This window comes from Mesoplodon densirostris, chromosome 7, assembly GCF_025265405.1.
Source record: "Mesoplodon densirostris isolate mMesDen1 chromosome 7, mMesDen1 primary haplotype, whole genome shotgun sequence".
NCBI classification, from domain to species: domain Eukaryota; kingdom Metazoa; phylum Chordata; class Mammalia; order Artiodactyla; family Ziphiidae; genus Mesoplodon; species Mesoplodon densirostris.
Window position 1 is genome coordinate 64,736,557 of NC_082667.1, and position 14,569 is coordinate 64,751,125.

At 41.0% G+C, this 14,569-nt stretch overlaps 1 protein-coding gene across 1 annotated transcript in view; it reads right to left on the minus strand.

Moving 5' to 3' along the window:
* The window catches only part of LOC132494191 (mitogen-activated protein kinase kinase kinase 15-like), a 121,386-nt gene that overhangs the window by 85,275 nt on the left and 21,542 nt on the right, over nucleotides 1-14,569 (minus strand). The window contains 3 exon segments of the mRNA XM_060105212.1: nucleotides 513-619; nucleotides 2,631-2,799; nucleotides 6,739-6,923. Coding sequence (XP_059961195.1) covers nucleotides 513-619; nucleotides 2,631-2,799; nucleotides 6,739-6,923 — 461 coding nt within the window.

A 14,569-nucleotide genomic window follows, 5' to 3' on the forward strand; every position in this document is an offset into this window, starting at 1 on the left:
TCGCACAGGTAGATCAGCTTGGTGCTTTGTGACCACCTAGAGGGGTGGGATAGGGAGGGTGGGAGGGAGACGCAAGAGGGAGGGGATATGGGGATATGTGTGTAACTATGGCTGTTTCACTTTGTTATACAGCAGAAGCTAACACACCACTGTAGTGCAATTATACTCCAATAAAGATGTTGGGGAAAAAAAAAAAAACCAGCCCCAAAGACCCAGAGAAGCTTCTTTAAAACCCCAAAGCAAAGTGCCTTCCTCCCTCTACTATGCTTTGATATTCATTAATATATTTATAATTCTGAGCTGTAAGTATTTAGTTACATGTGTGATCTCGGAGCTAGAATATATGTTCCAAAGACAAAGTCCCTGGAGGTTAAGATCATGCCATGTCCATTTTCTTAACTTTAGCATTCAGCTCATGATCTGGCTCATTCTCAATGAGGGCTGAATGAAAGAAGGAAACAATTTAACAGCTGGCATGTTTCAAAACTCTATACGCATATTATCACTCTTACCTATTCAGTGCAAACACATAGTGGAATTTAATGTTATGCTGGTCAGCCAAATCACACGTCGGCAGCATTTCCAGTGTTTCTACCAGCTTCACCATTGCATCATAGTCCTGTTGGCAAGAGGTCCCAAGGTGAGAAAGACAGGAAACACAGCTCTTTGCAGGTTTTTTTGAACAGTTACGAACATGAGACCACCTCAGCATTTAAATAGAAGCCTTTCCCTACAGGCAGCATTTAGTGACGTTAAAGCCCTTAAAAGAATAGCAATGAGATTAAAAACAACAAGGTGGATGAGAGAGAAGACAGAGAAAGAATCCCTGCTATCAGAGGTCACAAAAGGACCAGGGAAAGGAAGTTAGATTCAAAGACGATAAAACAAAACAAATGAGCCCAGCAGCCAGGAGAAGCTACCACGTTTTGAGTGTAGGAGAGTTAACACCAGCAGGGCTGTGGGTTAAAATGAACGGGACATAAACATGTAGGAAATCTTAGAGTTATCTGCCACGTAAAGGGGGGGAAACATGCCAATCCTTCCTTTTTTGTCAGAAACAATCACATTCATCTAAACCAGAATTTCTCAACCTTGGTACTCCTGACATTTAGGGGCTGGATCATTCTTTACGGTGGGGGCTGTGCTGTGTATCGCGGGATGTTAAGCGGCATCCGTGGCCTTGACCCACTAGATGCCAGGAGCACTTCCCCCTCCCTCCTCGAGCTGTGATAACCAAGTATGTCTCCAGATACTGCCACATGTCCCCCGCTTGAGAAGCATAGCTCTAAACTGCATAATTACCCAGGGAGAAATTGCTACCGTGTTTGTCTGAGCTGTGTCCCCTCCGAGCAGGGCCATGTGCTACCCTTTCAGCAGCGCTTACAATCCTTTCGGGCCAACTCGCTGACAGCCAGCCACAGTTAGCAGATGAGGACTTCCCACTGAAATCTCAGGTCTGTTTTGTGGCTTTACACCTCAGTTCTGCTACCCAGGGACAGGGAAGGCAGAGTACTGCAAGAAGCTTCTGGCTCACCCTTGAGCCCGAGAGTCCCACCAATGGAAGGTTATAAAGAGGAGAGATGTGTGAAAGCAAGGGCAGAAGGAAGCCTGCAGCTCAACAGAAGAAAAACTTCAAAAAAGGTCACTCCCGTTCTCTTGTTCCATGGGGCATAATTTAATCATCATAATTCCTAATAGCACCTGCTATTAAAATCAATTAGATGCATCTGTTTATCACCAGGGGCACGAGTTCCTTAAGTGGTTGACTCTGTTCTTGGTTCAGGTCATAAACGGAAGCCTCTCTCGTTCAGATTTAAAGACCCGTGGCCAACAACCTCCAATATGGCTTTGTAGAATTCTGCAGGTTATGTACATTGCCCTGTGTTCCTCCAAAGGAAAGTAAGGCAAGACGTCCTTAGAAATGGCTCCACAGCATTAAACTTGGAGGGAGGAAACGACTGATTTCCTCCATGGTACCATATTCTACAAACCCTGTCTCAAGAACTCTCCAGAAGCCTCTGTCACTTGTCTTAGAATAAACCCTTGCATTCCCTGGGTCCTGGACTTGCCTCTGCTACTCCTGCTCTCCCTTTCACTAATAGGTAGTGGTAAACAAAGAAGGAAGTGACAAAGGCCTAAAGGAAGTAGCAGAGGAGTTAACAGCAAAGAGGACAGAGCCGGTTGCCTCAGTTTGAATCGTGACTTTGCCAACTGCTGTGTGACCTTAGGCAAGTTACTTAACTTCTCTGAACCTCATGTTCCTCATTTGTAAAATGGAGATAATCTAAGTGTACACCCCATAGGCTTATGAAGAGAATTAAGTGAATTAGGACTTGCAAAGGGCTTGGAACAACGCCTAACACTAAGTGCATATAAACTGTTTAGTTCTAATTCCTTTTATTAAGCAGTACTGTTTCTGAGATTTTGCTGGAGTGGCCTTCTGATATGACAAAACCTTCTTCAATACTTCCACCACAACAGATATGCGAGGTGACCTATGACCTAGCCACATCCCTATTTTGTCTGTAAAACAGTTACCTAACCGTACACCTAGTGTAAGAGTACTTCATATGAGAAATTCCTCATGTCAAGGAAGAAGTGTGATAGCCTCAGACAAGCATATTTCATACCTGGATATCACGATAGGACAGCAGTAAATTAATGACGATGTCTGAGGTCAGAACGTTGGTATTGTCCGTGCGGAGCTTGATGCGAGCCAGCTCCTTCGTCAGTGCATCACCCTGGTATTTCCCTCTGGCTCTCCGGATGTCATTTAACAAGGTTTCTTTGTAATAAGCACTGGAGAGGAAAACAAGAAAACCTCCAGTCGCATCCATGTGCATCCAGGAATTGTGTTGCCCTTAGCAGCTCAAACAAACTTGGTTCTCGTTGACAGGACTTAGGCTAACACATGGGGGCCTCGCCCAGACCTCAGACTCCCTGCATCAGCAAACAGGAGACATGTCCTATTTGTGAGTGACATCCTGCAAAAACTCACCACTAAACAGTAACAAAGAAATATCAGTTCATTATGACCTTGAAAATATTTTCAAACTTGACCCCATATGTATCTGGATGACCCACAGGACTTGCTACCCACCCCAGCCCATCCCCCTCTCTCTGGTATTTTCAAACACAAAGACGACAAGAAAGTACCTTATTTGAATAGTAATTTCCCCCATGGTTAAGAGATTTTCACAAAGCTGAACAAAACTCCAAAGCCATGAAACAGAGTAAAATGAGAACTTCTTTAAAATGTATCTATCAGGTGTCCCAAGCTAGTAATCACAAAGCTTTCTGCAGCTGGTCGAGAGCCAGAACCTGGATGTGTCCACGAGCAATCCAAGAAGCTGTGCCTGGACGCTTACGGGCAACCTCGGCCTTTTACCCCATACTCCCCTTGTCATTTTTGACAGCCAGAGTGCTTTTCTTTTCTTTTTTCTTTTTTTTTTGCGGTGTGTGAGCCTCTCACTGTTGTGGCCTCTCCCACTGCGGAGCACAGGCTCCGGACGCGCAGGCTCAGCAGCCATGGCTCACGGACCCAGCCGCTCCGGGGCATGTGGGATCCTCCCGGACCGGGGCACGAACCTGTGTCCCCTGCATCGGCAGGTGGACTCTCAACCACTGCGCCACCAGGGAAGCCCCAGAGTGCTTTTCTGTAAGCAAATATAAGACATAAAACTTCCTTCATGTGGGCGTCTAGATAATAATAGGGATGTATGACATTTCGAGCAGTTTAAATCCACACTGGAATGTCTCACCATAGCCCCTCAAAGAACCAATGCTAGTATCTGGTATTTGGTTTAAAATCTTTAAAAATGACCGAATTTGGTATACAGAGGCCAACTTACAATGACCATAGATTGACTTAAATATGTTGTCTACGCTCCAAGTAATTTTTTTTTTTATGGAGACTGGGCATTGCCAAGCTGTAATACTGTCAACCCATTAAGCAGCTCAAATGTTTTAACTGTAGGCAGTAAAATTAGGCTGTTTATTAAAAAGAATAGGTTCAGTAAGTAAACTCTTCAGAGAATGAAAAACAACACCTAAGAATAACAAATGTCACTTTTAATAGTTATAAAACTATGTCAAAAAAAGTGTTTACTGTACACAGCCTGGTCCAATGCTTATAATAAGATCTCAATGAACATTTCAGGAATTAAGCGATGTCCCACAGAAAGTGCTCTGATAAAATTATCAGTGCATTGCTTTAATTTTTGTTTCCTTGTTTGTCTATTGCTTATTACCCCAATGATGAGCAAATTAGGAGATTCTACTAATGTTTAAAATTCTATGATTAATCAAATGAGTCATTAAGTTGGGTGACAGCCATTGTCCATTTGCTGGACTATAAAGGCATCAAAGCTATTAAAGTATTATTAGTTCAGCCTGACAAGTAAAAAATTTATACTTTAGTTTAGACTTGTTTTCAAGGGTAATTCTGAAAAATAGTTTTGTGTGTGTGTGTGTGTGTGTGTGGTATGCGGGCCTCTCACCGTTGTGGCCTCTCCCGTTGCGGAGCACAGGCTCCGGACGCGCAGGCTCAGCGGCCATGGCTCACGGGCCCAGCTGCTCCGCAGCATGTGGGATCTTCCAGGACCGGGGCACGAACCCGTGTCCCCTGCATCAGCAGGCGGACTCTCAACCACTGCGCCACCAGGGAAGCCCCTGAAAAATAGTTTTAATAAACTAAGAAACCTAATAAGAATGGTAACTTGTAAGTAAATGAACAAAACACTGAATTAATTATGGCTTGGAGACATCATATATGTAATAAACATGCAGCCATTTCTGCCTCTGGTAACCAGGGAAGATGTTGCTAATCAATGTGGACTTAGAAATGGCTTCAGGGACTTCCCTGGTGGTGCAGTGGTTAAGAATCCACCTGCCAATGCAGGGGACACGGGTTCGAGCCCTGGTCTTGGAAGATCCCACACGCCGCAGAGCAACTAAGCCTGCCCGCCACAACTACTGAGCCCACGCACCGCAACTACTGAAGCCTGTGTGCCTAGAGCCCGTGCTCCACAACAAGAGAAGCCACTGCAATGAGAAGCCCGCACACCGCAATGAAGAGTAGCCCCCGCTCGCCGTGACAAGAGAAAGCCCGTGCACAGCAACAAAGACCCAATACAGCCGAAAATAAATAAATAAATAAAATTTTTTAAAGATTAAAAAAAAAAAGAAATAGCTTCAAACCCCTTTTCCTCACAGGGCTCTGGGTAGTCTTCATCAATCTATCAAAGTTGGTACTTGAGCTGAAAATTTATCTGCCATCCCTGTTACAGATGTTTTAAACCATAAGCCCCATTTACCCTCTCATTAACCCTTGCCAGGTATCCGGTAGTTCAAGGAGTGGAATCAACTAACAGGTATTTCAAGTTCTCTGAAATTAAACCAAATCAAACGAGTTGTTTTCCTACTGAAACATACATGAAGTGAATGAGAAACAAACTTGAATCTACTTCTTGCAAAGACCCTGCTCATCTAGCAGACTCAAGCTAGCCTACTTGCTTGTCAGACCTGAAAAGATGATACTGAGAGAGTTCTCTCCCTGAGCTTCACTAAAATGTTCACTGTGCAATAAGACAATAGTTAGCAAGGGGGGACTGAAAGAGGCTTTCCAGGGATGTGTTGCAAAAGGTCTCCCATTTGCTTTCTATGTTGGCATGTGGTCACATATGTCTGGGTTTCCAGTCTTCTTTTCCCATTACAATCTGTAGCAGAAACTCTGTGTCCAGAGAAGAGGTGACAGGATAGAAAAAGAGAACAGACTGTTAACAAGTGTGCACCTCACACCAACCCTACAGTAGTAACGCTCCACAGTTCGGGGAGTCACAATGCAAGCCACAGGGACGTGTGGTCCCTTACATCTCATTTTAAGTCAGTTCTGCCAGTGCTTCGGATTTTCATTTGTTTTGGAAGGACAAATCCTTCTTGAGACGTAACTTTCAGGAATAAATTCTTTAAATTGGCCGCAGGCAAGAAAAAAACCCCAAAACTGGATCCTTTGGTTTAGAAGAAGAATTTTTCTGCCTTCAAGTTTTAGAACAGGGATGTTTAAAGGACTGGTTTCTTGAGCACTGAGGCTCAAAGAGGTGAGCTAACTGTTCCAAGGCTACACTGTGAAGAATCGCCTGAGCTAGGATCCAAACCCAAACCTGTCAACTCTTGAATCACTACTCCACACCTTCTCCGACATAAATCTACCAAGAACACGTCACAGGACACGCCAAGGTCAGGATGGCTTCAGCTTGACTAAGTACATCCCAACTTTTACAGCACAAGGACTTACGGTTGGAATGACTTTGCTGACGCATTTTAACAACCTTAACAGCTGATTGGTAGTAGGGAGGAAATCACGTTCAGAAATGACCTTGAAACACAGAATCTCAGAGTTGAAAGAGCATGAAAGAAAATCAGTGGCTTAAGTTCCTTATTTTCTAGATGAGAAAACAGCTACAGAAAAGTTATTTGTCAAGGTCACACAGGGAGTTGGAGCCAAACACAAGCTCAACCCTGACCTCAACTCCAGTTTTATTCTCTTTCGGTTACACCTCAACGGCCCAACTTAGTGAGCCAGTAAGGAACACTGGATTCCAGGATGACTTCAAAATAATTGGTCGGGGTTCCCCACTCTCTGGGCACTAAGGTCTCTTGAAGTTACGTCACCTCCATGGATGTGAAAGGGAAACTCTGGCAAAGCTCCCAGCGTTGTTGACGGTTGATGGGAATTACCATGAGGTCACATGGATGTCCTTGAGGAGGCTAGTAAATCTGTCCACCAGGGGCACACACAGCGGACCCAGGATGGTGTCCCAGTTGGGCTGCATGTACTCCGAGGCACGTCTCTGGGCGTCACTCTCGCAGCAAAAATAATCAGCGCATGGTGTCATGATGTATGGGATGAAATAATAATTCCACTAGATGCCTGGGAAAAAGAAACAAAAATGTTTCACGAAATAATTGATGCAGAAGCACAGCTGTGGACTTGGGCAGGTGGAACCTTGGTGGGACACGAAAGGAGAAAATGACGATGAACAACTTGCACAATACGACTATGAATCTATCATACGCAAAACAGGAAACCACTCAATTTCACAAGCTCTAACACATGGACATAAGACAAAAATTTGGTTTCAAACGCTGAACTGATCTGTATATGTTTCTGAACTTCATCAGCAAAGATTTTAGGGTTTTAAGTCTCAGAAATTACATCATTTCATTACATATCCCCCCAAATCAGAGGGAACTTCAGCCAATGATAACCAAGGATTACAATGTAAAGGCTTATTTTCTTTCTTTCAGCATAGGTGGAAAAGCCTTGTTATTTGATAATTTAACCACAGGTGAACTATTTATAAACTCTGTTGAGTAAAAACTGTTTTGCAGGAAGCAGATATTAATAAATATGATTAGTTTCAGAGATGTTTTGAAAAAAAGGATCTGTTTAAAATTTTTTATATTGTCAAACAATACTCAAGTAAAACAGTATCTTTTTTCTATGGAATAATCATGACTCACAGTCAAATTGTAATCCTTTGTAAAGCATAAACACCACCTTTAAATAGCATTAAGCCCATGCTCAGTTTTTAGCATATTTGGAGGACTAAAATATGTTTTTATATGACATTCTTCTATCATAGTCAATCTTTTGTCTATACTGTCATAAAAAGCAACTAGGTTAAAATTTCAGACTCTCTAATTCCTTCATCTTCACTAAGTTTTAAAGAACTTACATGATGCCAGAAATAATTCATCCGACTTCTTCCCTTTAATTTTTTAAACTAAGGGAGTTATCTAGGAATTTTGGCGTAATGCAGACATAACCTTGGGAAGTACACTTTCACCAAGAATGAGAAGTCAAAGAAGCAATACAGTTTCATCTAAATTAAAAAGAAATTCATTCATCACAGAGACAACTGTCAGAATGCTACAATCTCAGATCAAACAGAAGTCTTGGGAAAACTTTCCACATTGGGGAACTAGCTTAGAACAAATATGTGACAGACATTTTAAAGTTTTCCTTTTGAATAAGATTTGCTTACACAAGGACAGGTGGCATTCTTAATTCTATCTAAATTCAAAATACAAATAATTGTCCTGCAATTCTCTCCCTCTTTCGTATCTTCTAGGGCATCTGTAGCCCTGTCACGACATGTCTTTAGGCCCTAAAATAATTTGTTAAGCAAAAATGACTAGTGATGCCCCACTCAACCATATTTGAGACTGTCAGCAAACTTTTTCTGTCAAAGGCCAGATGGTAAATATTTCTGGTTTTGTGAGCCATATAATTTCTACTGCAACTACTCGACTCTGCTGTTACAGCATGAAAGCAGCTGCAGACAACATGTAAACACACAAGCATAAAACTTTATTTATGGGCACAAATTTGAATTTCATATTTTCACATGTCCTGAAGTATTCTTCATCTTCTGATTTTTTTCCAAGCATTTAAAACTGTAAAGCCCAATGGGAGCTCACAGGTCATACCAAAACAGGTGGTGGGCCAACCCTTGTCTAACACTAAGCTTCCTGATGTTTCATGATTCCTGATAATAGGTTTGATGAGAGTACTTACCCTGCTGCAAAACAGCAGCTGGATACTGTCCCTGTGGACACTAGATATTGGGGTTAAACACCTCAAACTACAAATGTCAGTCTGTTACAAAGAGAAGTAGCAAAATTTTTGGTGTGCTGGTGATAACTGGGGAATAGGAGGAACAAAGACCCTTCCCCCTCTAGTAATATCTTCAAATTCTCAAAGACAGGTTCAAAGTGCCCAGCAAAGTAAGGTTTTGGTAGGTTAGAGATGAATTTCTCCATCATCTATAACAAGAAAGCCATGTTGCTAAAGTTAATTAAATTAAATGCCATTTATACACTCAGAAGTTAAACTGCTTGCTCTTCTACCTGAAAATGGTCGAGTTTATGGTAAAAGATTTCCCAGTTCAGACTAAGAGGGAGAAAAGAGCTGTGTGAATCAGTGAAGTCCAGAAGGTAAAAAAAAAAAAAAAAAAAAAATCCTTGAAGAAATAGAATTTGCTATTTTCAAAAAGTTAGAGCTAGGCTGGAGGTGTGTGGAGCTCCTCAGATCCCCTCCCCAGAAAAACATAACTCGTAACAAATATTTTTAAAAAACCATTTAAAGTCTCTGTAAGTTGTCTTAAGAACATACAGCAAATGGAGAAACCTTTACTCGAGAAAATTGATTAAATCTTGATAAAAAGACTGAGACTCTAGTATTTGAGCTATAACCTGCTCTTCCCCTACCCTTGAGCCCAGAGTGACAATTCTACTCTGGATGGGCATAGCCAAGAAGATGGGACCCCCTCCCACCCTCAGCTTCAAGTCTAGGGTGGCAGTTTCTCCCTGAGCAGGCTAAGCCACCAGCATCCTCATTCCCCACAGCCCTGTCCTGTAGAAGCTCTATTCCAGGCAAGCATGGTCAAGAGGACCAGGGCTCCATTTCTCCACCGTGTTCCCACTTGTATGGCAGAAGCTCTATCTTGGATGAAATAGGTCAAGAATACTGGGCCCTGATCATCTATGTCCCAGCTCACATAGGGCAAAGGCTCCATGCCAAGAGAGGCAAGCTGAGAAGATCAGGGACTGCTACCCTTGCCCAGCACCCCGCTCGCTCATAGCAGAGTATCACTCTGAGAGAGGCAGGCTGCTACCCCCGACTCGCCAGCTCTGGAGCGGTGGTGCAGAGGCTCTGCCTAGGGTAGAGGCATGCTGTAAGAACAGAGAGCTTTGCAGCTCTCCCTAAGGGGACTGACTTTATGTGAAACATAGCATGGAGAAGTTCAAACCTACAGGCACTGTCAAAGACAATGGAGATTTTTATGGCAAGAAATTAAGAGGAGGCTGGTAGCTCCATGATAGCAATGGGTGAAAGGTAGACAAGCCAGAAGTTTAACAAAGAGAAACAGGGGAAGAGAGAGTTATGAAAGGCTTCCTGTGGTCAGAGTGAACCTTAAAGATCAGCTTTAAAAACTACCCCTGCAAAGAAGCCCAATGTTAATGATATTAGACTGTGCAACATTTATGTCTCCGGTGATTGGCAAAAACAATAAAGCAATCAGCTAACAATTAGGGGAGACTAACAACTGGATGTAATATCAATAGAGGAAGATCAGTCAGAAACTTAACAGGGAAACTGGGGAAAGATACAGTCAAAGAGAGCCCAGCTATAACCACTGTCATCCCCAGGTGGGGATGGGAGGGTTAGGGTAGCTGTGTGCATGTTCAAGGCTGCACCTTCTGAGGAGTGACATCAGAGGCTGCACACTGGAGGAAATAGGCTTCACTGAACTAGTTCAGCAAAGTCACTAAACAAATAAACCAGCAAACAGGAACAAGTTTCAGAGGCAGGAGGGAGAAAAGTCAGTATCCAGAGTTGCTACATTATCTAAAATGTCTAGTTGTCAGTAACAAAAAATACAAAACATGCAAAGAAATAGGACAGTGTGATCTGTATACAGGAGAAACAGCAGGCACCAAGTAACTGCCTTTGAAAGGACCCAGGTATTGGACTTTGGAGACAAAGACTTGAAAACTGCTATTATACATATGTTCAAAGAACTAAGGGAAACCATACTTAACAAATTAAAGGTATAACTACAATGCATCATCAAATACAGAATATCAATGAAAAGTCAGGAATTACCAAAGAAGAAGCAAATGGAAATTCTGGACTTAAAAAGCATAATAACCAAAATTAAAAATTCACTGAAGGGGCCCCCAACAGGAAATTTAAGTGGAAGAAAGAATCAGTAAACTTGTAGACAGATCAATAGGGATTATGCAAACTGAAGAACAGAGAGAAAAAAGAATGAAGAAAAATGAACAGAGCCTCAAAGAAATGTGGGACACCATCAAGTGCACCAACAAACACAACTCATAATGGGAGTCCTGAAAGGAGAGGAAAGCAGCAGAAAAATACTGAAAGAAATCATTGCTGAAAACTTCACAAATTTGATTAAATGAATCTACATATCCAAGAAGTTAAATAAATTCCAAGTAGGATAAACTCAAAGAGATCCACACCCAGATACACTGTAGTCAAAACTGTGAAAGACAAGGTCTTGAAAACAGCAAGAGAAACAAGTGTCTCACTGTGTACAAGGGCAACCCAATAAAAAACATCTGACTTTTCATCAGAAACAGTGAATGCTAGAAGGCAGCAGGACAACATATTCAAAGTGATGAGAGAAAAAAAAGTGAACCAAAAATCTTATATCTAGCAAAACTATCTTTTAAAAATGGAGACGAGGGACTTCCCTGGCAGTCCAGTGGTTAAGAGTCTGCACTCCCAATGCAAGGGGGACAGGTTTGATCCCTGGTTGGGGAAATAAGATCCTGCACGTTGTGTGGTGCACCCTTAAAAAAAAATCAATCTAAAAATAAAGGTGAATCTAACATCACTGAAAGTATACAAAGTCTCTAGAGAAAATTTCAACATCCTAATAAAGGATCTGAAAGAAAATCTGAGGGGAAATCAAGACATTTTCAGGTAAACAAAAACTGAGATAATTTGTTCCTAGCAGATCTGTCTTACAAAAAATATTAAAGGAAGCTCTTCAGGCTAAAAGCAAGTGACACCAGACTAATTTTAATTCACATGATAAAAACAAAGTATGCAATATAGTTAGTTATACAGGTAATTGTAAGAGAAAATATAGTTGCTAATTTCTTCTTTCTTAACTGGTTTAAAAGACAATTGCATAAGATGATGTATATAATCATATGTTGGGGCCTGTAACATACAGATATGTAATATATTTGACACTAGAAGTACAAAAGATGCAGGTGGAAACAAAGCTGTATTGGAATAAGGAAATAGCACCATTTGGTAACTTGAATCCACAGAAACAAATGAAAAGAATCAGAAATGGTAAACAAACAGGTGAGTGTAACTCTATAAGTACTTATTTTCCTTTCTTCTCTCAGCTTTGTTAAAAGATAATATTATACAGAGTAATAATTCTAACAAAAATACATACAAAGATTACAACTAAATAAACCTGAGTATCCATAAGAGGTAGGTAAGGTGAAGGTGCAGGAATCCAACCTATTTGGATAGAATTGTTACAGGTTTTAAAACTATTTCCAAAACAAATATTTCTGCTGAAATCTTGACAGTCTTCCTTTAGCAAACCTATTCTACCCAAATAGCACAAAAGTTAACTTTGCCCCAGTCCTGCTCTAATCCTCAATAATGAGGTGTGAAAAAATAAGATTTTGACAAATATATGCTCTTTGCTGTCACAGGTTATGGCTCAAGTAGGCAGAGCAGCAGTGGTGGAGGCTGGTGAAAGCCTGCCCACAGCTGGAGTGGATCTGATTCTCTGAGCAAACATTTAGCCTCCGTTTGAGAAAATAAGGAGAAAGAAAGGGAACGCATGAACTCTGAAAACAACTGAACAAGTTTAATGAACAGGACTGAGGAGACAGCAGGCATCTGGAGCCTTGGGAAAGTAAAAATACTTCCTTTGAGAAAATCTTTCATAAAGTGTATATAGAAGTTTAAGAAATTTTACAGAAGTAAATTGGGGCTCATGACTACATTTTAAAAAGCAATTCCTAAACTTCCAAATGAAAGCACAGGCTCTTGAGTGCAGTACTTTTGTTCTTACAAAGAATAGGCCCAAACATCTTCAAATGATGGAACACATTCAGACTTTTGTTGGTGGGGGAGACCCAAAATTAAAAAGAAAAACATTGATTAGCATAACACATGTTCAATAGCAAACCAGGCTTGGATATTTGTAATTGTTACATTTATAAATGGAAACATCTCAAGAATCCAGCTCATTAAAACAAACGTAACAAAGGCAGCTTAGTCTCCTACATAAAGGGGCATTAGAACCAGTATGCTAGGCACATAACTATGTAAACTCTTATTCCAAACACTCTTCAAGTATTTCCAAAAGGATGATTCTGATACAGTAAGTGAAGTCAGAGAGCAGAGTAAAAGCCACTGGTCTCTAACACTACGAGGGTGGGGAGTAGAGGAATCTGTCCTCTGAAGTTTTTAGTTCTAAACTTAGCAACTGAGATTTCCCAAACTACCACCATCTACAAATATCACCACAGTGAACAGTTCATCCTGTAGCATCACTAGGTTAAATAATAGGTATCTTTTAAAAAAGCTCTCATTACAAAAGTGTGGTTATAAAAATGCCAAAGGGCTTCCCTGGTGGCGCAGTGGTTGAGAGTCCACCTGCCGATGCACGGGACACGGGTTCGTGCCCCGGTCCGGGAAGATTCCACATGCCGCGGAGCGGCTGGGCCCGTGAGCCATGGCCACTGAGCCTGCGCGTCCGGAGCCTGTGCTCCGCGACGGGAGAGGCCACAGCAGTGAGAGGCCCGCGTACCGCAAAAATAAATAAATAAATAAATAAATAAATAAATAAATGCCATAATTTTTAATGCCTGCCTAATATACCAACTGGTGAATATATATAATGTACTTCATCATCCTATTATTTAACTTTGTTTTGAAATTTTTCTTACTATACACTGAGATGAACACCTTTGCATATGGCATCTTTACACTGTGGTCTTTTCCTAAGAATAGCTTCCCAGGAGTGAGATTACTAGAGCAAGTTTAAGGTTCTTGATATGTGTGGCCAAGTTGCTGTCAAAAAGGATGGAACAATTTATACTCCCACTGGTAGTGTATGAAGGCACTTCAATTTCATCACTGTCTCAGGAGAGCTGGGTAGTGGGTTTTTTTTTTTTCACATTTGCTAAGTTAGGTAAAAAAGAAATAACTTATGATTATTGAAATAGGAAGTCAGTATCATATCAGCTCAAGCATAGCAAGATAGTGGACAATTTGTATAGCCAAAGATTGAATCCCAACGCTGCTCCATACTAGATGACAACCTTGGAAAATGTACTTATCCACCTAAACCTCAGTTTTCTCATGTTTAAAATGAAGACAATAATACTGTCAATTTCTTTAAGTGATAGAGGTTTAAAGACAGTCATGGCACATAGTGGACATCCAATAAAAGTATTAGCTATGTTAGACCAGACCAGACTGGGAATTCTGAACCCGGAGCTCATTAATTCTTGGGGGTCTGTGAATTTGAATGAGAGAAAAAAAATTCCACCTCTGTCATCATTTGCCTTTAACTGAAATGCAACAGAGCCTTCGATCAGGAATGTAGGTAACCCATTCTTGTTTTAGCAGGACATGGGACTTTGTCACTAATAGAAATCACTGAATTTTTCATGTCATATTACAGTTCCTGCAGAGATCTCAAAATAACTTTTATATTTATCACTACTCCAAAATTATGACAGTTTTTAGACTTGCTGCTTCATTTTATTATTTGAGACATTAGTAAAGGAGGACATAGATTACAATATACAACTTTAAAAATATTTTTGATAACTATATTTTAGTATAAATATAGTCATACTGAAATATAGTTGGTCTCCTTTGTAATCCTTTGTATTTATTTAAGCACTTTAAGATACATTCTGAGAAGGGGTCCATAGGCTCCTCCAGACTGACAAAGGAGTCCCAGGCCCCCAAAATGTAAGAAACCCT